General features: G+C 33.1%; 3 protein-coding genes across 4 annotated transcripts in view; 2 read left to right on the top strand and 1 right to left on the bottom strand.

The window, feature by feature from the left end:
- Window positions 1-25,055, top strand: part of LOC127709646 (glutamate receptor 3-like) — a 73,697-nt gene extending 48,642 nt beyond the window's left edge. Inside the window, exons 7-9 of the mRNA XM_052215253.1 lie at window positions 5,421-5,461; window positions 24,272-24,534; window positions 24,927-25,055. Of these exons, the coding sequence (XP_052071213.1) occupies window positions 5,421-5,461; window positions 24,272-24,534; window positions 24,927-25,055 (433 nt within the window). The remainder of the gene's footprint in view (window positions 1-5,420; window positions 5,462-24,271; window positions 24,535-24,926) is intronic.
- LOC127707552 (perlucin-like protein) overlaps window positions 1-26,292 on the bottom strand; it is a 204,840-nt gene that overhangs the window by 152,047 nt on the left and 26,501 nt on the right. Inside the window, exon 1 of one of the 2 annotated variants that reach the window (XM_052212149.1) lies at window positions 15,891-15,913. The exons of the other annotated variant lie outside the window; for it this stretch is intronic. The gene's annotated coding sequence lies outside the window, so the exon portion shown is untranslated. Of the gene's footprint in view, window positions 1-15,890; window positions 15,914-26,292 lie in introns of those variants that run through there. 2 annotated transcript variants of the gene reach the window in all.
- LOC127707550 (chitotriosidase-1-like) overlaps window positions 22,704-26,292 on the top strand; it is a 49,800-nt gene continuing 46,211 nt past the window's right edge. Inside the window, exon 1 of the mRNA XM_052212145.1 lies at window positions 22,704-22,805. The gene's annotated coding sequence lies outside the window, so the exon portion shown is untranslated. The remainder of the gene's footprint in view (window positions 22,806-26,292) is intronic.

Raw genomic sequence — 26,292 nt, 5'->3', positions numbered from 1 at the left:
ACATTTTCTGACGTCAGACACGCGAAGCAATGAATGTGGGTCTTAATTTGATAGATGCTTTTGTGCTTTTTTTGTAAATAATTGTTTGTTTTGATATTGTAACACAGTGATGACTGCTGTACCCATATTTTGACTATTTTATTTATAATGTCTGTTTTGTTCACGCATCGTTGTAAATATAACGAAATTTGATAAGACTGTCGTACAAGTGAGAGGTTTAGCGCTATAAAACCAGGTTCAATCCACCATTTTCTACATTTGAAAATGCCTGTACCAAGTCAGGAATATGACAGTTGTTGTCCATTCGTTTGATGTGTTTTGTCATTTGATTTTGCCATGTGATTAGGGACTTTCCGATTGAATTTTCCTCGGAGTTCAGTATTTTTGTGATTTTACTTTTTAATAGTTTGTGAGTCATCATCACAAACTTGGTTGGGCTGTATACTGTCCAAGGTTCTCAACAAATCACACATGTCTAATGTCATCTGGCTGTCATATTTCTTCTTCAGTTTGACACTTGTTGCTATATGATACGCAACAGGAGTTGATTTTCCTGCATAACGTCTTTATAACACTATCGAGTTCATTCTATCTACTCTTGTGTTATCGTTCACACATAATACATGTGATCCAATTATATTCAAATTCAATAAATGGAATCAGCTAACGCTTTCAAATAACCTGATGCCGCAAACATTTTAGAACGTTCCTCCTAATAGACTATATTGTTCAGTGTTTCAAGCTGACATGAGCCGGCGTACATGAGTATATACCGTTTTGAATAAATAATTGTCTGACATTCGATTGTGTGTTTTTTGTGGGGGTTTTTTTTGGGAGGCGGTTCAATCTAGCTAATCCTACTGTTTTTATTTTGTACACTGGTTCAATTGTTCAGCTATAAATAAATATCGTATAACACACGCCACAGCTGACTTGTTTTGTTATCTTACAAAAAAAACTGCTTCTAGCTATGTAAACTTATTTTACCAAACTTCGATGACTTTTTTTTTATCAAAATGCGTGGGTCGGATGTAATCTAAATTTTCCGATTAAAGATTTTTATATTTTAATTTATCTAAGCAACACATTTCACCTTGGTTTATCCCTGGTTTGTTTGTTTGTTTGTTTGTTTTCTTGGTATTTTAATGAGTTTTTGTCCTGTCTATCTCCGTTTAAAGTTCGTGTACTCTCTCTCTCTCTCTCTCTCTCTCTCTCTCTCTCTCTCTCTCTCTCTCTCTCTCTCTCTCGTTGTGTGTGTTCAAAACAGATTTACAGAACAGCTATTCATTTTTATCATAACAGTGTATAAAAACCTAGTGAATATCCTTGTGAATCTGGTATCTTAGATGTTGTTGATGATAAAGTAACAGCTGTAAAGTCAGTTTCTGTCAAGGAGATCGATTCTGACTTTGTGGTTAATTCTGGGACTGTTGAATGTGATGTCTCTGTCGATGTCTTCACAGTAGAAAATAGTAAACCAGTTTGCATTGAAGATGTTCCGGATGTTTCTTTTTGATTACTTATTGAAACAGGACTGTAGGTATTTGTAGTTTCTTTCAGTATTTTACTGGAATGTTCTGTAGATGTGTTTGTCGACGGTGTAATCTCTGTAATATCATTTTCTATATGAGTGGAAAGATTTGAAACAGGCATTGAAGGTTGAACGGTTGGCTTACTTGCTAACGTTGTTAATTCGAGTGTATCTGCTGACTCCATATTTGTATGTGACTTATAGCTTGTTGTGTCTGCTGTTTGTCTGCGTGTATTGCTATCAGTAAGGGTATCATAAGTTGTTGATTCTCTCGTTAAGATGGGTTCTTGGGTTGAAGGACTGGTTGGTTTATCACTTTTAATAGATGCTTGAGTTGTTGTAATATCTTTAGTTGAGAATATGTCATTGGAAATACTTTCTGTAGATGTATAAGTGGTTTCTTTATTAATGTCATCAGATTTTTTACTAGTAGTTATATCTTCAGTTGTTGATATTGGTGTTGAAATAGATTCCTGAGAAGAGGCGTTGAACATATTTTTCATTTTACTAGTTAATGGGTAGGTACTATTTCCGCAAATACCATTAAAATCATCAAGATCAATCAATGGCCCATACCATAGCTCCTCCTAAATTGTTTGATATTATGTAGTTTACCTGCAAATACATATAGCCAATACCTTATGTGATATAATATGTTTTAAAGAAATATGTTCATATTGATAAATAAAGGCAACAGTAGTATACCGGTGTTCAAAAGTCATAAATCGATTGAGAAAAAACAAATCCGGGTTACAAACCAAAAAAGAGGAAAACAAAGGAACAACAGGAACACCGAAGTGCAACAAAAACAAACGCCAACACACATAGAAACGAACTATTTGATAACAACTACCATATTCCTGACTTGGTACAGGACATTTTAAGAAAAAATGGTGGGTTGAACCTGGTTTCATCGCTTTATGACAATGTTAAAAAATATCGCTAAAACAGTACGTGACAGAAATACAGCACAAACACACGCAAGAACATTCATAACAGATAAACGCACAAACAAATAATATAATAGTCGACACAACATGCAACAACAACGAACATATTCCATCAACGAAAAATACCACAGGATATCAAAAACAGTGACGCGCTTACGTAACTAACATGCAATCTCGAACTTTATACAATTATTTTCACAATATTCGTCCAAACAATTTTCATGACAATGATGGTATGGAAAGGCAATTTTATAACGATTTGGACTACAAACGATAAGACATAACAGATTATCCAACCGAAACCATAACAGAAACATCAAAATAAATCCATTAATGTTGGCTGTACAAAACACCGAGACACGCCGCACAGCAATGCAAATTCACATTCAGTATAACAGTCATATTCGGGAATACGAATGGGGGGGGGGGGGGTGGGGGGTTGTACTGTTATGATATATTTGAACTTTTGATCATTTTTAGGAGGAGATTAACGACGACGATGTTAGCGACATACACAGCCAATCTTGCTGCCTATGTGACTGTGACAATCATCGAATCACCTATCAATAGTCTCGAGGAACTTGCGAATCATAAAGACATTCGACCCTTTATATTTTCCGGATCAAATCTTCATACCTTGTTTAAGGTACATGTTCACTGTGAAGCATCACCATCGGATATAGGTACCCCGCAGCAAAGACAAAATGATAGCAAAAAGCCCCTATTCTTATCCCCATACAGTAAACAACTATTCGCCACTATTCGCCGTACTATTTGTCCGCGTTATTTACATGAATATCTTAGTAAAAATAATAGTTTATTTCAAAATACAGTGTTGTTCAAGCTTAAATATGATATACCTTTGTTCTTCAAAAACGTAAAATGAATAGTTGAAGGATAAATGTGTTTTAAAAAGTTTGAACTCTTCACATGCTTCGTTGAACAGGTACCCCTTATCCGATTCTGAGGATTTGGCGAGAGAGAAAGCCAATAAAGGATCAGTCCTAAATAGTAGCTACATTATTAGGAATCACTATCACACAACTTTACTTGTCAGCAAAACTTAGAAAATAATGAAAATAAGAAGAATTTGACCTTACCTGAATTAACATTTGTTTTTTTCCCACCGCTTCGGGGTACCTTTATCCGGTGGAAACGAAATTGTACTGAATTTAATTGATATTCAGATTTAAATAGACAAACACTATTTATATAAACTCTTCCGTTTTGTACTGATAATAAGCAACCTACACTACTGAAAATTTGAAAGAATATCTTCAATATTTTTTGTAAATACAGTAATGTAAAAAGGTAATTAAAGCATATACAAAACTAAATCATATCAATTGTAGTCTTTTTATCTATATATATTTCAGTGTTTTTTTTTTATAATTAAACTAATAATTATCAATTGCGTCAATTGCTGTATACATATATATATTTCATTGTGAAACTACCCCTTTACAACGGGGGCAAGCGTCAGCGGGGTACTGACACCTGTGTCATCAAAACATAGTATTTAAAATCAACATTATATGATTGTAGTAAAACATGATACAAGATACTTGCAAATGTTTAAAAGTCTAATAATTACATTAGTGCTAAAATAACATAATACATTGGCTATTTTGTAAAAGTTGATTACAGTAACAAGTTCATATTCATAAATTATTTGAAATCTATATGTCGTCCTTAAAAGACATAAAAACTAAAACCTTGAGACTAAAAACGTTCGCACACAGTTCATGATATTATACATTTGAAATTTTCTCAAGTAAAAAAGAACGTTCATTTATAACGTCTGTAAGAGATTTTATCCCGATCTTATCTAAAGTATTACCTTAGTCTGGAGAATACAAGTAACCCAAACTGTATTTGTGCTAGGGGCGGCAACTCTGAAAAGCAGATATCCATGTTTAAACTATCGAAACATGCTTGTATGTCAGTAATTGTTCTTTTACTGATAGACGAGAAAGAAGGACAATCTACCAAAGACTAATTTCTCATAAACAGTAAAATAATTATATTAAGTATTTAGGATAATTGTACGAATCGGAACTTTTTAATTGTGGATTACTGATGATATTGTTTTATTCTATCGAAATGAATTATCTAACCACGAAAGACTTTCTTAGCTGTATTCTTACATCCACTTCATTTGAACTCTGGTGGATAGCTGTCTCATTGGCATTCATATCACATCTAATGTTTATATCAATATTTGGTATTTATATGTTCACAGACTTCTAAATCGTCGGTATACAGACAGATATGGACTTAAATGTCTGGTATGCCAATAGGTAAAGACATAGATACCACACTGAGCTACGTGCGTACCAATGAGTATGCATTCATGTCGGACTTTTCACAACTGGAATACATCATGTTACAAGATTGTCAGACATACGCCATGGCGGACGAAAAGTTCAACAATGCAGGGTTTGGCTTTGTTCTCGAATAAAACTCAACTTATTTGAATGCATTTAATCTTGCGTAAGTTACCTGTTGTACAAGTTTGTAATTATCATTTTTATTGAAAACTTGACCAAAAAAAAACGAATACTATATCTACTCACAACATTTTTAAACTTGTGAGATTTAAAGCTATTAAGCACTTGTATATTTTGGAAGCCCTTATGCTGATCTCTATATGTCTTCTCGTTATGTTTGTCATTTAGTTGCTGTCTCACTGATGTATATTTCAAATCTTCTTTCATTCATACTATGAGCACTACAAACAAACGTTTCTATGATTCTAATATGTCCATTCATGAAATTAAATCTGCGGTTTAAATTCATTGCAGCGCCATTATTAATGCACTGTTGTTAAAAGCTTCTTCTTTTCTCTCTTTTTGATATAGAATACTGAAGATGAATGAAGCAGTAGTAATTGAAAAATGGTTTAAACAATGGTGGTCTCTGTCTGATGATTGTACAAGTTCAAATAGAACTGGTTCTGCACGGTCGCTTGGATTAGATAGTATCGTTGGCCTTTACTATATATATTTTGGGGTTGTTGGTTTAGCCGTTTTTTATTTCCTCATTTAATTGCTCTGCAGCAGGAAGACAGTCCAACAATGGCTTTCAGTACAAGTAGCGAAACTAAATGCTATTAAGGCAATGCTAACTAACAGGGACTCAGATGTTGTTACATAAGTTAAAAAATGACAAAATGTTTATTTTCCTTTCCTTAAATTGATTTACATAGCATAAATCTGGCGTTTAAATATTTATAATAGCAACAAATTACTATGGTCTGATTGAATAACTGTTACATTCAAAGATTTTACAATTAAAAGCCTTTTCCATCATATCATTGGGTTTTTATATAATGCAACAAGAAGCGACAGAAAAACGACAGTTACGCGTTGAAAACAACAAGTCTGATTCTGACAGAAAGTCAGGATAATCAAGCTGTAGTTTAATATATTAAAAACATCTTTTGTTAAAAAATTGTCTAAAAGAGAGGCAAAAGATACCAAAGGGACATTCACACCCATAATTCGAAAAAAAACTGACAACGCTATGGCAAAAAATGAATATATTTTCATGAAATTTTAATCAATTTACACTAACTATCATCATTTGTTCAATATTGCAGAAGTAGTCTTGATGTTTCAACATAATTTTCAAAAGGAGTGGAAAGCAGTTGACAAATTTTACACTATCAATTCTGTGAAAGAGAGGATGTGACTATCGAAAGTTTTTTCCTGAAATGAAACATCATTTTTAAAATGATGAACCTGTTAAAAAAATCAATCATGCTTTCTCTGTCATAGTAATGCATAAAAGAATACTTGGAATTACCAAAAATATTGAACACTATAAAAGACCACACCAACCAACAAACACCGACTCCTCAGAGTAAGTAGAAATACATAAATAACAGTAAAGGCACATGCTCCAGATAGCCTGAATTAGTACAGTCAGGAAATATGTTTAAGTAAAATCAGAGTAACCACAGATACACTGTTTCATCAATATTTTCAGTCAGCATCCCTAATTATTCTTAAATCATATTTCTTACTATAATTCTTACTTTAAAGCTTCTTTTTATCAATTTTATCATGACTCAAATGGTCATCGTTTGCACTGCCGTTGTTCATTAACATATAAATTACACCTTTGAGGCATTATCCTCTCTGGATTGTACATCATGATATGTACTAGTATGTACATAGCTAACTGAATATGTGTAAGCCCATTATATATGCAATATACCGAGAAGTGCAATAAATAGAAATATTTTTATATATACAATAAGCGCTGTGTCTGATTCCAACGATGCAATTTTGTCAGTGATCAGTTTCACAAAAAATCTGACGACTAAAGTTGATCGTAATTCATGAACAATTCAGTATACTTGCGATCAACTTTAGTCGTGAGATTTTTTGAGAAACTGATCACTGATCCTTAAAATTGTTTTACGATTTCTTGACGGGATTTTCGAAATCCCTAGAAAATGATACATTAACAACATTTTATAATTTTCACCCGATAAAAACACCAAAAAAAAATATAATCATCCCAAGAATCTCTAAATATATCTGCTAAAATTTGATTCAGTTCAGTGGCTGACCAAAATAGTCAACCTTAATTTGAATTCCGCCTGAATTTGCATGAACTATTTCCCTCAGGACGTGCACAAGCAGTTAACAATTTATTTTTCGTCAGCCGCAAAATTTGTTTTATCACCCTAGTAAACAGTTCGTTGTCTAGCCGTTGAATTTCTCTTATTGAGTTTTAACATTTTGTAATGCCGGGACTTTTAAATTAAGCTTGCTACAAGGTATGGAGTTTGCTCATTGTTGAATACCGAACTGTGCTCTATAGTTATTTACACTCTCAATTTGGTCATTAATGAATAGTTGTCTTGTTGGTAATCGTGTCACATATCCTTATTCTTATATTATTTGGTTTTGTTTGCTTATTATTATTATTGAGTTTAAGATTAAAAAAAAAAAAAAAAAAAAAAACACATTTCAAGGCCATAAAAAAGTTGAAATTGAAAGATAATGTCACCCAAGAATGATTTAAAATTATTGGAAAACAAATATCAGGAAATGGATACTATAGCGTGAAGTAAAAACTATGTTGACAGCAACAGTTGGAAGGTAATGAATTGGCTATATTTGTGCTCAGTGTTACTATCGTGTTTTTACAGTTATAAATATTTTGAAAGGAAAGTATTACTTGTACAATCACTGATTGTTATATGATATTTTGATGGTTCGAGTTTGCTTGCGTGCATGGAGAGATAAAGTTTATAATGGAAAAAGTAACATTTTTTGTCGTCTGCTTGACCACAATACCTTTTTTCATCAAATTGAGGATCAGAATATTTTTTTAGGAAAAAACCATAACCCCCATTTCAGTCCTCCTCGTGACTGATGCAAATGAAAAAGAATATTAAACAGTCATCCAAATGCAAGATTCGTCAAGGGCAAGTGCTCAAATGAAATTTTTATGTGTATTGTTAAAATTTGGTGCAAAATTTATCTTGATTTGGAAAAAAATTATGACGATGCAGCATATGGCACATTTTGTCCCAATTCTCTGAGGATAAATCACAAAAAAAATATAATTAAGAAAATGGGATAAATTATCTGGATTTTTCATTTTTTTTTCTTCATTAAAGCATACAGCATTCAGCTTAAAAAACGATATCTTTATTTTCATTATTCATTAACCAAATAAACCGATCCTTGGAAGTCAACTTATCGCAGTTTGCACAATATTCCCTAGCACACAGTAATAGTAGGCTTCTCTCATTACTTTGTGGGTGAAGTGTAATTCAGAAGAAAATGTAATTCATCTTTAACTTCAGAGATTGAATATCTGGGACATGACCTTCGTGTCGAGGATTACCACGCAACTTCCCTTTTTAATCTTGACTGTGTGCTGATGACACACGCAATACTGTATTTTTTTTTATATCAGCACTGAATTTTATATAAATATTTCTGACAGCCAAAGTTACTTTAAAACAGTACATAAGTACATAGTTTACTACCAGCATGCATTTGTAATTCATGTTCCCATTTATAACAAACTTAATATTTACATCTAGGTTTTGCTTGTTCCCTAGGTTTGCAGAAAATGTTATTTTAATACAACATGAAAAGCATCACACCATGAAGGCTTTCTGGTATCAGATAGTTATTTTAATTCTTGAAAAACACTTTCTTGCAGTTGATATATTAACTGATTTTTCTTTAATCGATAATTATGGTTAACCATAGCTTTCACAATATTGAAACACAAAGAAAGTCTACATAATTCTAACATAACAGTATTTTTTGGGGCTTTCGAATGGCTTCAAGAATATATTTTTAAAAATTTGCAAATACAATTTTTCTGCAGGATATTTATTATAGATTTGGTAATGGTCAATAAAATTAACTATAACATGTTAACATCTATATAATTCTATTATTACAGATAAAAACTATTGAAAAATACATAAATGAACTTCAAATTGCAATGCAATGCTTACCTTTTGATCGCGACTATGAATAAAAGAAGATGTCGGGTATACGTCATTGAAACAGCTACCCAACGACACAAATCATCGAATGACGAAAAACATCTAGAGAGCAACATACAGTCTTCAACAGGTGTAGGCAAAATATGTAAAGTTCTAAATCGTCCCGAGTCTGAACGTTGTGAATGAATTTAGTAGAATGAATCAAGGATCTGCCATTAACACCTTATTCTCCAACATGACATAAGACAACTACTCATGAGGTTCCTGGGGCAGTAATGGTTTTCCGAGGGTCAAATCTCATAAATCCATCCAGAAAATGAAACTGAAGGTAAGAAAATAGCTAAACATATAAAAATACTTATAAGTCAAAATGCATAAAAGAAACGAAATATATGCATGAAGATCAATTTTCAGAATTTCCACATGTGTCTAGTTTTTCAAAATTATTTTAATAGACAAATGGGCTGAATTGGCGTTAAACACCAACACTCACTCAAAAAGAGTCGCGAGGAACTAAAATTAATAAAGATATTCGACCGTGAATATTGTTTGAATCAAATCTGCATTCCTTATTCAAAGTACAAATGTAATGGTGTAATGGTGGGTGATAGAGGGACAGTCTGAACAGACTATATTCTTATCTTGGTTGTACTGAATTCTATTTGATTTGTCCTAATCTGTTGTAATTCTGACAGTAATTATTTGTACTCCACATGATGCAGATATTTCCATTTGTCTGATTTCTGTTGCACCCAATCTGGACCATACATGATTATTTTTAGCATTAGCGATCTCGACATCAAGAGTTTCTAGCTACCATGTCGACATAATCTGAAACGTACTCGCTCTAGACTTTCCAGATTAGTACGATTAGTCATGTTTAGTATAGGTAAGATACGAGTGAAAACAAGTGTAAACGTAGTTTACTAAAGTTCAGTTAATTACTGTGACTTGACTGTAAGTGTTGCTCTCCACCTATTGCAACTTATTCAAACTCTGACCAAATTGCAATTTGTTTTAAAAAACCAAACTGTTCAACTGGTCATAAATTTGAACAAACTGCTGTAGATAACCACAGTCAAGTCGTGAAAGTGCAATGTGATAAAATAAAGCATACTTACAAGCCTATAAGACTTAATTCCACTTCAGAGTTATTGTGAATAATCAGTCTTAACAGTTTGTATAGAAATTTTATTGTTGTTGTCATGCTAAAGGTGATAGGTAGTAATTTTGAATTGCTATAAAAATGTCCAAACTAAGCTTTCATACAATTTTTCTTTCGAAAAGTCTTCTATATTCCAAACGGTTGTAGTGTCAATGACTTTGTCAATCCCAATGAAACATCTGTAAAGAACACATCCTTTGATGAAGTAATCGACATGGTGTCATCTCTCGGCAAGGGGGCCAGACTTGGGGTTCAGGACATAAAGTCCGCTTTTCGTCTTTTGCCTATTTCTCCAGGTGATTTCGATTTACTTGGAATATATTTTGATGGTAATTTTTATGTGGACAAATCCCTTCCATTCGGTTGTTCTATTGCTTGCGCCTTGTTTGAAAAATTCTCTACATTCCTGCATTGGTTGGTTGTTTCATCTGCTGGTAAGCATTCAGTTACTAGTAAGCATTATTTAGATGATTTCATATTCGGCGGTTCTGCAAATTCGGATGACTGCTTGGTTTTAATGAACACCTTTACAGAACTTTTTAATGAGTTAGGCGTGCCTATAGCCGAGGACAAAACAATACACCCTACTACAAGATTAACTTTTCTTGGCTTAGAAATAGACACAGTTGACATAGTAGTTCGTATTCCAGTGGCCAAGCTTATTAAATTACGTTCTCAACTTCAACCAATGACAATAAAGCGGAAGGATTTCGAGTCGCTAGTTGGGTTATAAGCTTTTTGTTCACGTGCTGTGCCATCCTCTAGAGCATTTTTGCGGAGATTTCATGATGTTATTGCATCATTTAGGGTCAAGAAACCATTTTTCTCAGTTTGAATTACCTCTGAAATTCGAGAGAACGTCATGGTATGGTTAGAATTCTTAAAATCTTTTAATGGAGATTCTTGGTCTGAATTGGACAGATAATGATATTTTGCAACTATTTACTGATAGTGCAGGCAATGCTGAACTTGGTTGTGGATCTTACTTTAACAGAAAATGGGTACAGTTTAAATGGCCAGATTCGTAGGAAGGATTAAACATTTTACAAGACATAACATTTTTGGAGCTCGTTCCTATACTTCTAGCACTTTGTATATGGGCTCCTCTTTTGAAAAATAGTAAGATTTTGTTTCGTACAGACAATATCGCGTTGGTTGATATACTAAACAAGAGAACATCAAAATCAAAACAAGTAATGTCAATAATTCGACCATTCGTGTTGCGTACCATGCATTACAACATTCAGTTCAAGGCAAAACATATTGTAGGTGCCAAAAATAATATAGCTGACGCTCTCTCTCGCTTTCAGTTAGACAAGTTCAGAAGGTTAGCACCATTGGCGGAGGATACATTGGAAATAGTCCCTCGGGAGTTCATAGACCTGATCTCTAAACTGAAATTGACCGACTAATTGTATCAGCAGTCGCACCTAATACGGTAAAGGTTTACCAACAAACTTTACGGTCATTTAATGATTTTAGGGCCTTATTCCAATTCGAAGATCTATGGCCTATTCCATTACATCACATAACTAACTATATTGCCTATATGTCATTCACTGGAACTGCGGCCTCAACTGTCAAATCGTATATCTCTGGGTTGAGTTTTTTCAGTAAGATTAACAATTATACTGACTGCTTTAATGCTTTTGTTGTCAGAAAGCTACTCGAAGGAATGAGGCGTTCACAGCGTCGACCAAAGGATGCTAGGTTACCCATAACGCGTGATTTATTGTCAAAAATTAATAACGTTCTACCTGCTGTTTGTCATAATGATTTTGAAACTAAACTCTTCCAAGCTTCGTTTTCCTTGGCCTTTTTTGGTTTCCTTAGAGGTGGCGAACTAACCGACCAAAAACACGCCTCAACCCAATCCCATGCACTTGATTATAAAGACATTAAGATAAATCTATCCAGTATTGAAATCCGCTTACGTTCATCTAAGACTGACCAGTGCTGTACAGGAACTACAATTGTTATTGATGATAGGCCTGGTGATGTTTGTGCAGTTTTCGCTTTACGTAATTACTTAAAAATTAGACCAAATGTCGCTGGTCAACTGTTTTGTCATTTTTATGGAATCCTTATCACTAGATACCAATTTTCGGGAGTCCTAAAAAAGTCACTGAATATTTTGGGTTTAAGTCAAGCAAAATATAGTTCTCATTCTTTCAGGATAGGTGCTGCCACAAGCGGTGCCATGAATGGCTTATCTGATTCTGAAATTCAGGCCATGGGTAGGTGGAAGTCTGATTCATTTCGTTCATATATTCGAATACAACAATGTCTATAACTGTTAGATTTATTTACAATTTTGTGTAATGAACTTGCAATCACTTTAGTGGGACTAACCGCTATTTAAGAATTTCAGGTTCACCAACTACAATTTGGATTGTTGGTTCCTCCTAGGTGAAAAATGCATTTGTTCAAGCTAGAACAAGACCAGGTGGCATTAATCTTGGACAAGATCAAAATGGTGTTCGGCTGTGGTGGTTGGGTAAAAGCGGAATGAGGCTTAATGATCTACTAAATAGGATCAAGCTGATGCTTAGATATGAGGAACCCCCAACTTATCTAGTATTACACATAGGGGGAAATGATTTAGGAGAAAGTAAGACAGGAGTGTTACGTAATAGACTAAAAAATTATTTGAAGAAAGTTTCAGAACTTTTACTGAATAGCACATTGGTATGGTCACAAATTTTGCCAAGACTCACTTGGCGTTACTCCGCTGATACTGAAGCAATGGATAGATCCAGGCAGAGAATAAACAGCTCGCTAGCAAGTTATATCATTCGCCAAGGGGGACATTACATACGATACCCCGATATATCTCCTAATTCTACATTTATATGTCAAGATGGTGTACATTTGACTGATATTGGTAATTACATTTTTCTAAACACTATTCAGGGCGCTTTAGAGGCCTTCCTTGTCTACTCGCCACATACTTTTCCCGAATGTAAATCATGAAATTGTATGATATTCATTTGAATTCAGTTTTTATTAAATATGTATAGCTCTTATATATCTTATATGATTATTGTATTTGGCACACATCTTTTACGCAGCTCTATCCGCTTTGAATGGCGGTTGACTCGTCAGTCATTTAGGACTGCCTTGGTCAATTTGGCACATTTTGCTGCGTTTACTTTAACTATGCGTCATTTTGTCGCATATTTCATTTAGCATCCAAAACATTTGATATTGGGGGTCTCTGTATCCCAGGACCCACCACACAAAAAATTATGAATCTCTGTATCCCAGGATTCATTTTATTTTATTGGATGCTTCATTTATTAAATATTTAGTTCTCTAGTTAGTTATCTAGTTATCATTTTGGAGTGTGCCAATATGAAAGGCGACTACGTTCATTTCTCTATCTATCTAATTATCTATCTGTTATATATATATATATATATATATATTAACTGTTTATCTAGTTATATGGATTTATAATTGTGTAGTTTGTAATAAAGCTGTGGCCAAATACTGCCAAACTGTGTTTCTGATCTTTGCGCATCAATAATAATAGAATTTATGATTCAGAATAAATTCGGTTATTAGTGTAAGCTATGTGTGTCATTGGCCGTTCTACTTTTTGTCTAATGTGGGTTATCACTTATCTGATTGATCACGCGCAGTATGACTGCGCATGCAATCTTTTCAATAGCTACATTCGACGGAAGCAGACGGATATATTTTGGTGATTTCAAAAACCCACCCACCACTATTTGTTTCAACATTGCATACTATATATGGACAAATTTTTGCTGTGTCTTGATATATTTTTTTCAGAATGTTCCTGCTACAATTAAAGGTGTGAGACGTCAACTAAACAGTCACTGTATATGGAGCGTATCAGTTTAGTATCCACTGTGTACTTGTCTGTTGTCCGTAGTTTGCTGGTACAGCTGTACCATCTCAACGTAATGTGCGTGTTCTGTTTCAAGACTATATGTTTTAGATATATACCTTCATACGCCCGCTTATATGAACATTTTGTACTGTATTAAGTTATGGGCACATTTTGCTGCGTTTACTTTACCTATGCGTCATTTTGTCGCATATTTCATTAAGCATCCAAAACATTTGATATTGGGGGTCTCTGTATCCCAGGACCCACCACACAAAAAATTATGAATCTCTGTGTCCCAGGATTCATTTTATTTTATTGGATGCTTCATTTATTAAATATTTAGTTATCTAGTTAGTTATCTAGTTAGTTATCTAGTTATCTTTTTGTAGTGTGCCAATATGAAAAGCGACTACGTTCATTTATCTATCTATCTAATTATCTATCTGTTATATATATATATATATATATATCTTAACTGTTTATCTAGTTATATGGATTTATAATTGTGTAGTTTGTAATAAAGCTGTGGCCAAATACTGCCAAACTGTGTTTCTGATCTTTGCGCATCAATAATAAAAAATACTATTCTAGGATTTACAAATTTGCAATGCTTTTAAAGTATCAATTTTGTTTAAAAAAAAAGCCTGACTTGGCTTAGCATAATTGACAATTTGATCTAGACTCGTTTTTGCAAATACAGAGTTAAAAACTTTTTAAGAAAAATGTGCAATTGAATTTATAATGATAGATTGCTGACGTTTGAAATATCTGATTTTACTTTAACTATAAAAACTTTTGTATAAAACGTGGTGTATAACTTACAATCAAAATTGCAAAAGATCTTGGTTAGTACTAACCTTTAAGGCCAGTTTTCAAAGTGTCGACAGATTTCGTGAAAGCCAGGATATGATATTGAAGTTGTTTAATGATTTTACGTTCTTGATATGTGTTACAAGAATCAAGAGCATCAACCGCCATTACAAACACCAACAAAATAAACAGCTTCATTCTTAAAAAAATAAATAAAATAATTATATTATATCAAGTCGTTGGATGCTGTCTGTCATATTTGTTTTTCATTTATTGTTTTCGTTTAAATTTTGCTGTTGGGTTTCTCGTTTGAATGTTTTCAATGTTGCTATGCCGGTGCCTTTTTTGGCCTCTTATACGGAATGGGTTTTGCTAATTGTTGAATGCCGTACAGCGACCTAAAGTTGCCTACATCCACACCCTTTTCAATGTCAGGTGGGTAATTGTTAAATTGGCAATCATGCCACAACTCTTTATTCTTATCTGAATAAAATAAAATTTAATCTTAATATGTTAAAATTGTACTCTGAATTCTATTTTTACAGACGACTCATCAGTGGCAAACAGTTGGAAGGCTAAATTTAATACAAAATTGAAGAGTGCTAAAAACCGAAAATCCGTAAAGTTGTGCTAAATACGACTAAGGCAATCTCAACCTTAGTGTTAAACCAGTTTTATTCTTTACGTGGCCTATTGAATCGTTGGTGATTGATAAACCAATGAGTGAGCATCGTTCAACTGAACATAATCAAATTAAAACAAATGTTCACCGCTGAAACAATGTTTGCACAAACATATATACATTCTATAAATCTAATTTAATGAAAACAAGATATTCGGTTAATTTCGTTCAGCAATTTTCCTGACCCGCACTTTTTGGACCATACAACATGAGATTATTTCGACTGTTTTCGCATTTCGCAAGAAGAGTAAAGACCTTCATTCGCAAACGGACCTGGACATTTCAAAAACTTCGTTTTAATGCAAGTTTAGGTTGATGTCAAATACAATGTTCTAAAAGAGTGTTCATGTTGAGTTTCTACACGACAAAACAATTTTGATAATTGTAAATTAACATTAAAACTTACCTTATTCAACTAAAGTTGTTCGTATTTTTTCTGTGAAAGGTATACGTGCTTACATGTACTATACAAAGTTTATCTGCGCATGCCGTAGTCATTAAAAAGAAATTTGATTTTACCGTAATCTGAGACAAAAAGTGATATGTTTTAAAATGTTATTTCCATGTAAAAAAAAAGAGGTAGAACACATATCGATATTGGTAACTTATTTCTTTATTGGAAAGTCCAAAACCAAATTACATAAAATAAAAATTATTGCAGCACAACAGTCACTGAATACAAATTAGCTAGTTACCCCTCTGCGCAGTCTTTAGTTTTCTATGTTGTGTTTTGTGTACCGTTGTTTTGTCTTTTTCTTTTTAAGCTATGGCGTTATCAGGTTATTTTTCGACTTATGAGTTTGATTGTCCCTTTGGTATCTTTGCCTCTCTTTTAATTTCAGTTGTTTTTGTAGGGTTTTCGTTCCTTTTTATTTGTTTCTGTGTTCGTGTTGCACAGGCTTTGTTTTTTTTATGTTGTGTTTTGTCGACTTTTTTTTTATTGCTCATTGATTGCTTCTTGTTTGTGCGTCCTTTTTTGTTTGTGTTTGCTTTGAGGTTTGTGTGTTGGTGGTTGGTGTTGTTGTGCTGTCCAGTATTTTTGGTGATTACTGTTACCCTTTCTTATGAATTATTGACATGTTCTTTACATATGAATAAACTATCATTTAGTTAATATACTACACAAATTACACAATTTAAATTCTTCAAATGAATTTCTATTGTTAACGTGTTGTTGGCAGATATAAAATCGTAATATATTCTAAGTTGAATGATCATGACTCTCAAATTGCAATGATAAAGTACATTACATTTTCTACAGTTTTTAAAAGTATAGACAATAGCAATGGTCCTAATGAGGTACAAAGTTAGTTCAAAACTTACAATTAAAAGTGAATGACGGCAAACGATCTCTATAATGTTAACTGGCCATAGAAACAAATGAAATGTGTCAAAACAATATGTCATATTCTACATTCCCCTAGTCTCGAAAAGTTGGTAATTTTTATAGAGACTATCTAATTTCTGTTTCCAACACCATCTTCCCTAAACGACAAAAAGAACTGAGATACAACAAAACAAACAATAATCACTGAGGAGGTTCATAACTTGGGACTAAAAAAAGAACATTCGACCGGGTAAAACTTGGTTGTTTTGTTAAGTTTTGTGTTTTGTTGTTGTTTTTTATATATCGTATCCATCCTTTTTCAATCTTAAACATGAAAAAATATATACAAAATGCCAGAAAGAAGAACAAAAATAGCTTTTACTGTAAAATGCAGGTATAAAAGTATGTAGCACTTTTTAACAATATCATGAGCAAGTCTGTCTTTTATTTTCAGTAGGATTTCACAACATAAAGGATGGTAAATAAGACATATATAGAAGTTACATTCAGTGATGTCAAAAAACACGAATGGAGGACGAGATTCTTGCAGATAGAAATGGAATATATCATTTGTTTATTATGTTTTAATAAACCGTGAAATCTTATTGCTATGAAAATAAGGAGATGTGGTACGATTGTCAATTAGACAACTATCCACCAGGGACCAAAGTACAGGAATGTAATATAACTATATGTCTACGTACGGCCTTAAGCAATGTTCAAACCAAAACCGTATAGTAAGTTATAAAAGGCCGCGACATAACAAAAACGTGAAACAATTTAAATGAAAAAACCACCAATACGTTTTAATGTCTTCAATTATCCACCAATATTGTTAGGTAAGAATCGGTATTCAACAACTGTGTTTTCAAATGACTGTTTGACCTCAATGTGTAACTCGTAGTCCCTTGAAAAGATTTTGAAATTGATAACAAATTATTCTGTTTACAATTTTGATATAAGGACTACCACACTGATAATGACAAGCAGTACATCTTGTATAATGTAAACATGTGTATAATCTCGTGTTCCTAATCAGAAAAGAAATAGACGGATCTTTCAAGCTAAAGGTTGTTAATGACCAATGAAACCGTTTCGTCCTTTTGTAGTACAAATGTATTTCACGAGTTCACTTCATCGTCTACACTTCTGATTTGCAGTGGACCATCTTTTGACCAAAGCAGGTCAGGGTTTTAAATTAATTGAAGTAATTGTTGTACATTTTAAAACCGTTCAATCATTCACACACGAATAGTTGTGGTTTTGTATCAGATTTTGAAACAATGACATAATTAAGTCAATGTACGTGTACTATTTTTTACTGTCGTATTATTTCTGTATTTTTCTTATTGTAACAACCAATCAGCGGAATTTTAACTTTGGGAATATCTATTTTTAATGCAGTTTTTTGCACACTTAAATAGGAATTATAGAAAAATGGAAGGTTATTAGTAGATACAAAACAGAAAATGATGAACACTTTTAGCAAAAGATAAATTGGATCGGGGTTTTGTGTATTCACATTATTTGTACAACTCTCCTTACTCTTGGGAATTTTTGGAATTGCCATGACCTAAATGGTTCGCGAAAATTAATATTTTTATATATAGTATAGTAATAAATCTGCTCCAACACAGTTATACGAAAGAACGACTGAAATTGACGCTACGTTAGTTTTACGATCACCATCACGAATTGTTTGACTGATACGATGTGACTGTCTTTAAACTCACTAGTGATGTGTTTCGAGGTCTTCGATCTTTGGATACTATAATATTCGTCTTATCCATTTTACCGATGGTGTCTCAATTCTGGATGTGACATTTTAACAGAATGTGATAAACAATGGCGGGTGATGCATTCATACCAGGATACCCTGTCAATGCACACGGTCTCGCTTCTTTTGGAGATTATGCGATTCTCGCAGGTTTGTTTTACCTCGACTTCTATTTTCTAAATGAATTTATGAAATTTGATCAACAGTAAACAGTTGTGGTTTCTAGTTCATGACTTTATCTGGTACGGAAATAGATAGCAATGAGTCAGGATTTGCCACGGCAGCAAATTTAGGTATCTAAAGTTCCGTAATTTCTGAAACGCATTGTGACAAAATTGCTATATGATTACATTCAATAAGAGATCATTTCTAAGATTTCAGACGATACCATACTGTGCAATTAACTTTAATGAGGGTTTGGATGGGCTTTACAGAATAGAGAATGATGGGCCAAATGTACAGATAAATCAACAACAAAAATAAAGAATAGAGAAAAATAGCGTAAAAAAGATAAAGATTATAGAATAATTGGTGCTAAAATACAAAGAATGGAGAATGATATGCAAAATTTATAAAGAAAAGAGAAAAATCGCTTCAAAATTTAAGAATACAGAATTGAAGAACTCCAATCCAGACCCTCTTTAATGAAGGATTCTTTTGTTAACGATGTACATACTATATATAATAGAACTACAAAGAATTCAAATACATGGCTCAAACTACAAGAGATATAGTTTATATTGTGAAGATTGTTCTAGCATTATAAGCATCTTACAAGCACAAACCTTTTTTTTTTCGTTCATTTTTTAAGTCACAAATCAATCATTCTTAGATGTTTTAATAAATTGCGTTTACATGCAGTTGTGTATAACAGTTGCGCAGCCTGCAATGATAGTCTTTTTTTTTTTCGGTTATCAATTATCATATTTCCGACAATTAACAAATTCAGGCTTCATTTCAATACGATTACAAATCGGCAGTAAAATTACTTCCTTTTGACCAGTCTGGCGGGAAAATTTAGATATACACGATATCGGTAGATTGGTTTTTTCCCTAACCCAGATATATCTTTTAATATGGTGCTTTCGTTTTACAGGTTGTTTTTGTAGAAATCTTGTTGTTGGAAGCCCCTCTAACTTTGATTTTAGATTGTGTTTTGGGCTATCAAAAATATGGGTAAATTCCTACCTACTCCGAAGTTGGAGATATGGTTTTGCGACAAAAACGATTAGATTATATGCGTTTGATTTTCTTCATGTACTTCTCACTATTTTTGTGTTTGATTCAAAAGATGGGATAACATTGCCGAACTTGTATATTTTAACTTTATTATATCTGGCTCCGAATGAAAAACAAGACGATAAATAACACTTTTATTTTGGCCGAATATTTGTGTAAAAGTTCATTACACAAATATAGTATATACATACAAGAATAACAGACTACATAAACTGCGGGCCCTATAAAAATAACCCGCGTAAGTACATACTATAACTTAACTAAATAATAGATTAATGAAAACCAATCACAATATACATATAACTACGATATTTACAGAATAACGTGTGAAACGACCGCATATAATGATGCGTTTTTAAATAAAAACTGTACATTTACAAATGTTTTTTAAATTGACATCTTCAAAACAGTAAGATATTCTTCTTACAGATAACTGAAAATTTGACATCTATTATGTTTGAGTTGCTGCCTGCTTAACTTTGTACAGAGAATATCTCCATGGTATTTTCGTACGATGGCCTTCAACCTTCATCGGGAACGCTAAAACTCAAAAATTTGAAAGCAAAGTATGTTCAAAATGCATAAAATCGTGAAGAGCTACATAACCAAAAGGGACCTAAAAGATATAGCCACATTACCTAAGGTCAACTTTGTTTGATGGAGTTAGAACCTTAGGTTCTAATAATTTCAAAATTTACCATTAATTTATATTGAATATTTATTTAAAGTGTCCTTCATACCCGCGCTTGGTTGGGTTACAATCTAGTCAAAAAATAATAGTAAAAGATGGGCAAAAGATACCAAAGGGATATTCAAACTCATAAGTCTATGAAAAACTGACAACGCCAAAGCAAAAAAATGAAAATCGAAAGACAAACAACAATATACAAAACACAACATAGAAAACTAAATACTTAGCAATAAGAAGCCCACCAAAAATTCAGGGGTGATCTCAGGTACTCGGAAAGGGTAAGCAGATCCTGCTCTACACGTGGCACCCGTCGTGTTGCTCATGTAGGTGTGAACCCGTTGATAAGTCTAATTCGGTAAGTCACATTCGAGTATAAGTGACACTCGCCACTGTGGATGTTTTCCTTGTTTGTCTTTCACCTACTGTTAACTTCACAATTATAATTCTGTTATTTTTCAGTGGATTATGTTCGGCTATATTGTTTTGATTCTTCTTTTATCAGAAGGTAAGAAAAAAAAGTTTAACGTATCATCTTCTCTTTCCGATTTATTATGTTAATTACTGTGGATTAAATGCAGTAGATAAGTTTGGAAAAAAGTCCCTTCCGTATAAAAGTCAAGTTCTCGACACAAAAATCACATTCACCTTCAACCCTTAAAAACAATTTCCGTTTGGAAGCATGTAAGTTTTGATTTAAAGGGGGGACTATACGGTAAATATAAAAATAAGGAGATGAGGTATGATTGCCAATGAGACAAATATCCACCAAAGTTCAAATAAAGTGGATGTAAGCAATTTTAGGCAAACGTACGGCCTTCAACAACGAGAAAAAACCATACCGTATAGTCGGCTATAAAAGGCCCCGACATGAAAAATATGAAACAATTCAATTGAGAAAACTAACTGCCTAATTTATAACAAAACAATTAACGAAAAACAAATATGATAGACATGAACCAACGACAACCACTGAACTACAGGCTTCTGACTTGGGACAGGCACATAAAGAATGTGGCGGGGTTAAACATGTTTGTGAGCGATCAACCCTCCCCCTAACCTGGGACAGTGGTGTAACAGTAAATGTCTGTACTTTGTTGTTTGGTTGCTGATACATTGACAATACGAAGTTCGCGCCTGACGTATTCATTGAAATTATAGGACTTATACCTTTGATGAGATTTTTACTTACCTCAACAATAACACGGACGCAAGTAAAACAATAAGAAAAGATAGAATTGTAAAAGAGAGGCGAAAGATATCAAAGGGACATTCAAACTTAAAAGTCGAAAATAAACAGACAACGCCATGGCAAACATAGAAAAAGATCATATACAAACACCAGTACACAAAATACAACATAGAAAACTAAAGACTGAGCAACACGAACCCACCAAAAATTGGGGATTCTCTCAGGTGCTCTGGAAGGGTAAGCAGATCCTGCTCCACTTATGGCACCTGTCGTGTTGCTCATGTAAGTACAAACCCGGTGATAAGTCTTATTCGGTCTGTCACATTCGGAGAAAAGAATACATTTGAATAAAGCAAATAAAAAATATACTTATTTTGAAATCAATATCGGCCGCTACGCTTATTTAAAATGCCCACCGCAGTGAAATCGACCAGTTTGTTAAAAAAAACTCATCTGGTACCCCAGACGCGCTTTCCGTCTACACAATACTCACCAGTATACCCATCAAGAGCGCACGTATCAATACAGTTGGAAAGCCAAATTAAATACTGAATTGAAGAGCATTGAAGGAAAGAAGTTGTGCCAAATCTTATAGCTACATCATAAATAGTATTTGCACATATCAAAATTTCTAGTTTTGATGCAGTTTTGTTTCTACAAAAAGATATAGAGAAGTTAGAATAACAAATTGCTTAGATACACCAGAAGCAGTATTTTGAAATGATATTTTTTCTTATTCAAATGTTTATAAATCAATTTTTATTAGAATTAAGACACAAGTGATTACAGCGTTCTGATGAAAACCTGATGGCTAGATATGCTAATATGTGAAATGAGCATTTTGGTACTTTAGTTTTTATTTTTCTAGATTTACTCTACAAACTGCTGTACTTAAACACATAAATACTTTTTCAGCCACTGCAACTTACAAAAGAGTATGTTATTTTACAAATTGGGCCCAGTAACGTAATGGAATCGGAAAGTACAGGGCCAATAATGTAGATCCGTTTCTATGCACGCACGTGATCTATGCCTTCGCCAATGTGGAATCCAATAACATCAAACCATATGAATGGAATGATCTTAATAGTGCATGGAGTAAGTTTATAAATGAAGGGTCAATAGTGCATAAGGTAGGTTCAATCGTGCATAGGGAAGGTTCAATTGTGCATAGGGTACGTTCATATGTGCATTGGGTAGGTTCAATGGTGCATGAGGTAGGGTTCAATTGTGCATAAGGTAGGGTCAATAGTGCATAGGGTAGGGTTCAATAGTGCATAGGGTAAGTTCAATTATGCATAGGGAAGGTTCGATTGTGCATAGGGTAGGTTCATATGTGCATTGGGTAGGTTCAATAGTGCATGGGGTAGGGTCAATAGTGCATAGGATAGGTTCAATAGTGCATAGGGTAAAATTCATTCGTGCATGGGGTAATTTCATTAGTTTAAATGTAAAGTCTTTGGTTACCGATATTTGTTCTATGTACATTTTTGTTTGTATCCCATTAACTGGCTATTGGTGATAACCCATACTTACATGTACTAAATTATTCTCTACAACAAAATAATGGCATAACAGGAACAACGTTTATTGCTGTGGTGTGTCATATACTGCTACTTGAAATGAATAAAGGAAGATAGTTTGTGTATACGTCAAAGGTACAACCCATCAAAACAAGAAACGAAAAGGCCTTTAGAATTCAGTCTTAAATTTCCTGCTTTGTAATTTTGTTATAGGAGAAAATAGCTTCTTGTAGCGTTGTGGCACCATAACATGATTATACATCTCCCCACCAGCATTGATGTTGCAGCAGTAATTCTTTGATAACATGGTTGTTGTATGACACCAGTATTGATGTTGTAGCAGTAATTCTTTGGTAACATGGTTGTTTTATGACACCAGTATTGATGTTGTAACAGTAATTCTTTGATAACATGGTTGTTTTATGGCACCAGTATTGATGTTGTTGTAGTAATTCTTTGACAATATGGTCTATTTTATGACACCAGTATTGATGTTGTGGTAGTAATTCTTTGATAGCATGGTTGTTTTATGACACCAGTATTGATATATCAGAGGTACCAGACGTACTATTTGATTTAAATGTTGTTTTACTATTTCGTGTTAATTGTTTTTGTTCTTATAGGGACTTCAATTTTTTTTTTTTAGTTAAAACAGTATTTATTATGAAAAAATTATAACAATAAAGTAGTGCAATAAATATGGGATTCGGAAACAAGTTTTGAAAACTTTTATAAATCCGTCTCTATTTATTTTTATAACATATTGAATTGCATATTTGTCAAATTACAAAGCGATGTTTTGGTTGGTTAAACGTTTGAATTATCCGTTACTTCTTTTAAAAGATACATTTCTGTATCAACCAAATTTAGATGTTGTGTTTTACTATATATACTAAAAGAACACGTTTATCAAAACCAGTGATTAAGTAAAAGTCAATCGAGCAACTAGTATTTTCTTTTTTATTTGTTACAGTTTGTTTTAAAATTTTCAGAAAACAACTTTGGCTGAAAATAGTATAACTTCATACATATCAATTTCAGAACAAGGTCAGTATGCTATGATGCATGATGTAAGAAGTAAAAATCCTGACTTAAAACTACTGTTAGCTGTTGGGGGATGGAATCATGGTACTAAACCATTTACCAGTATGGTGGCAAACCAAGCAAATTTAGATGCATTTGCTACAAATTCAATAAAATTCCTTAGACAAAATGGTTTTGATGGTCTTGACTTAGATTGGGAATATCCTGCCAACAGAGGGAGCCCTCCAGAGGACAGACAGAGATTTACTTCTTTAGTTAAGGTACAAACTATTAATAAATCTTAAAGAAAATGCATCTTCTGTTCAGTAATATGTTTACAAATATATAATGGTTTATATTAAGAACTACAGAACGGTATGGGGTTTTCTCATTGTTGAAGGCCGTTCGGTAGCCTATAATTGCTCACATTCATTTCATTTGAAATTTGGTGGATAGTTGTCTCATTTGCAATCATACTACATCTCATTATTTTTATAAGTAAAGGATTTATTATTTTTTTTAGCTTCATTGAACATATTTTTTTTATTCAAAATAAATTGATAGTAGACTATTTCAAATAAGTAAATATGAGTAGTTAATGCTAATACTATTTTTGTTATAGTATAATTTATTGTCCATCAATGTTTGATCGATGAAAAATTACTTTTTGCAGACATTACGAACAAAATATGACAGTGAAGATTTAAGAAATGGTAGTTCTCGTCTGTTGTTAACAGCAGCAGTGGCAGCCAGTAAGCCGGAAATAGAGACTGCGTACGAAATCAGCAAAATAGCAGAGTAAAGTTTTAATTTTTTTCCTCCAATTATTTATGGTGAAGATTCATGTAATTTTCTTTTCAATTAGGATTTTTTTTGTTACTCCATATTAGTATTTCAACTTTAAGACAATATTATATTAATCAATAGAATTCCGTAGAATGCAAATACTTAAGAAGTTTCTTTTCTGTCATCTTGGATTTTATAGTTGATCTATGTTTACAACATACAGATCACAAATGTGTATATCCTGGAGGAAAATAAAATTGTCACACCTAACAATTGCTTTATCAAATGTTTTTTTTGCAGATATTTGGACTTTATAAATCTAATGGCGTTTGACATTAATAGTGATTTTTATAATGGAACACAATGTAATACTCCACTATATAAATCACAAACTCCGTACGAGGCTAATAATGTGGTATGTAATTATAATGGTACACAATGTAATACTCCACTATACTAAAATCACAAACTCCATACGAGGCTAATCATGTGGTATGTATTTATAATGGAACACAATGTAATACTCCATTATATAAATCACAAACTCCGTACGAGGCTAATAATGTGGTATGTATTTATAATGGAACACAATGTAATACTCCACTATATAAATCACAAACTCCATACGTGGCTAATAATGTGGTATGTATTTATAATGGAACACAATGTAATACTCCATTATATAAATCACAAACTCCATACGAGGCTAATAATGTGGTATGTATTTATAATGGAACACAATGTAATACTCCACTATATAAATCACAAACTCCATACGTGGCTAATAATGTGGTATGTATTTAAAATGGAACACAATGTAATACTCCACTATATAAATCACAAACTCCATACGATGCTAATAATGTGGTATGTAATTGTAATGGAACACAATGTAATACTCCACTATATAAATCACAAACTCCATACGAGGCTAATAATGTGGTATGTATTTATAATGGAACACAATGATATACTCCACTATAAAAAATCACAAACTCCATACGAGGCTTTTAATGTGGTATGTATTTATAATGGAACACAATGTTATACTCCACTATATAAATCACAATCTCCATACGAGGCTAATAATGTGGTATGTATTTATAATGGAACACAATGTAATACTCCACTATATAAATCACAAACGCCATACGAGGCTTATAATGTGGTATGTATTTATAATGGAACACAATGTAATACTCCACTATATAAATCACAAACTCCAGACGATGCTTATAATGTGGTATGTTATC

This window comes from Mytilus californianus, unplaced genomic scaffold (genome assembly GCF_021869535.1).
Source record: "Mytilus californianus isolate M0D057914Y unplaced genomic scaffold, xbMytCali1.0.p SCAF_7, whole genome shotgun sequence".
In the NCBI taxonomy this organism is placed as follows: Eukaryota; Metazoa; Mollusca; class Bivalvia; order Mytilida; family Mytilidae; genus Mytilus; species Mytilus californianus.
The sequence above is the reverse complement of the archived record's forward strand: the minus strand, read 5'-3'. Positions and strand labels throughout refer to the sequence as shown.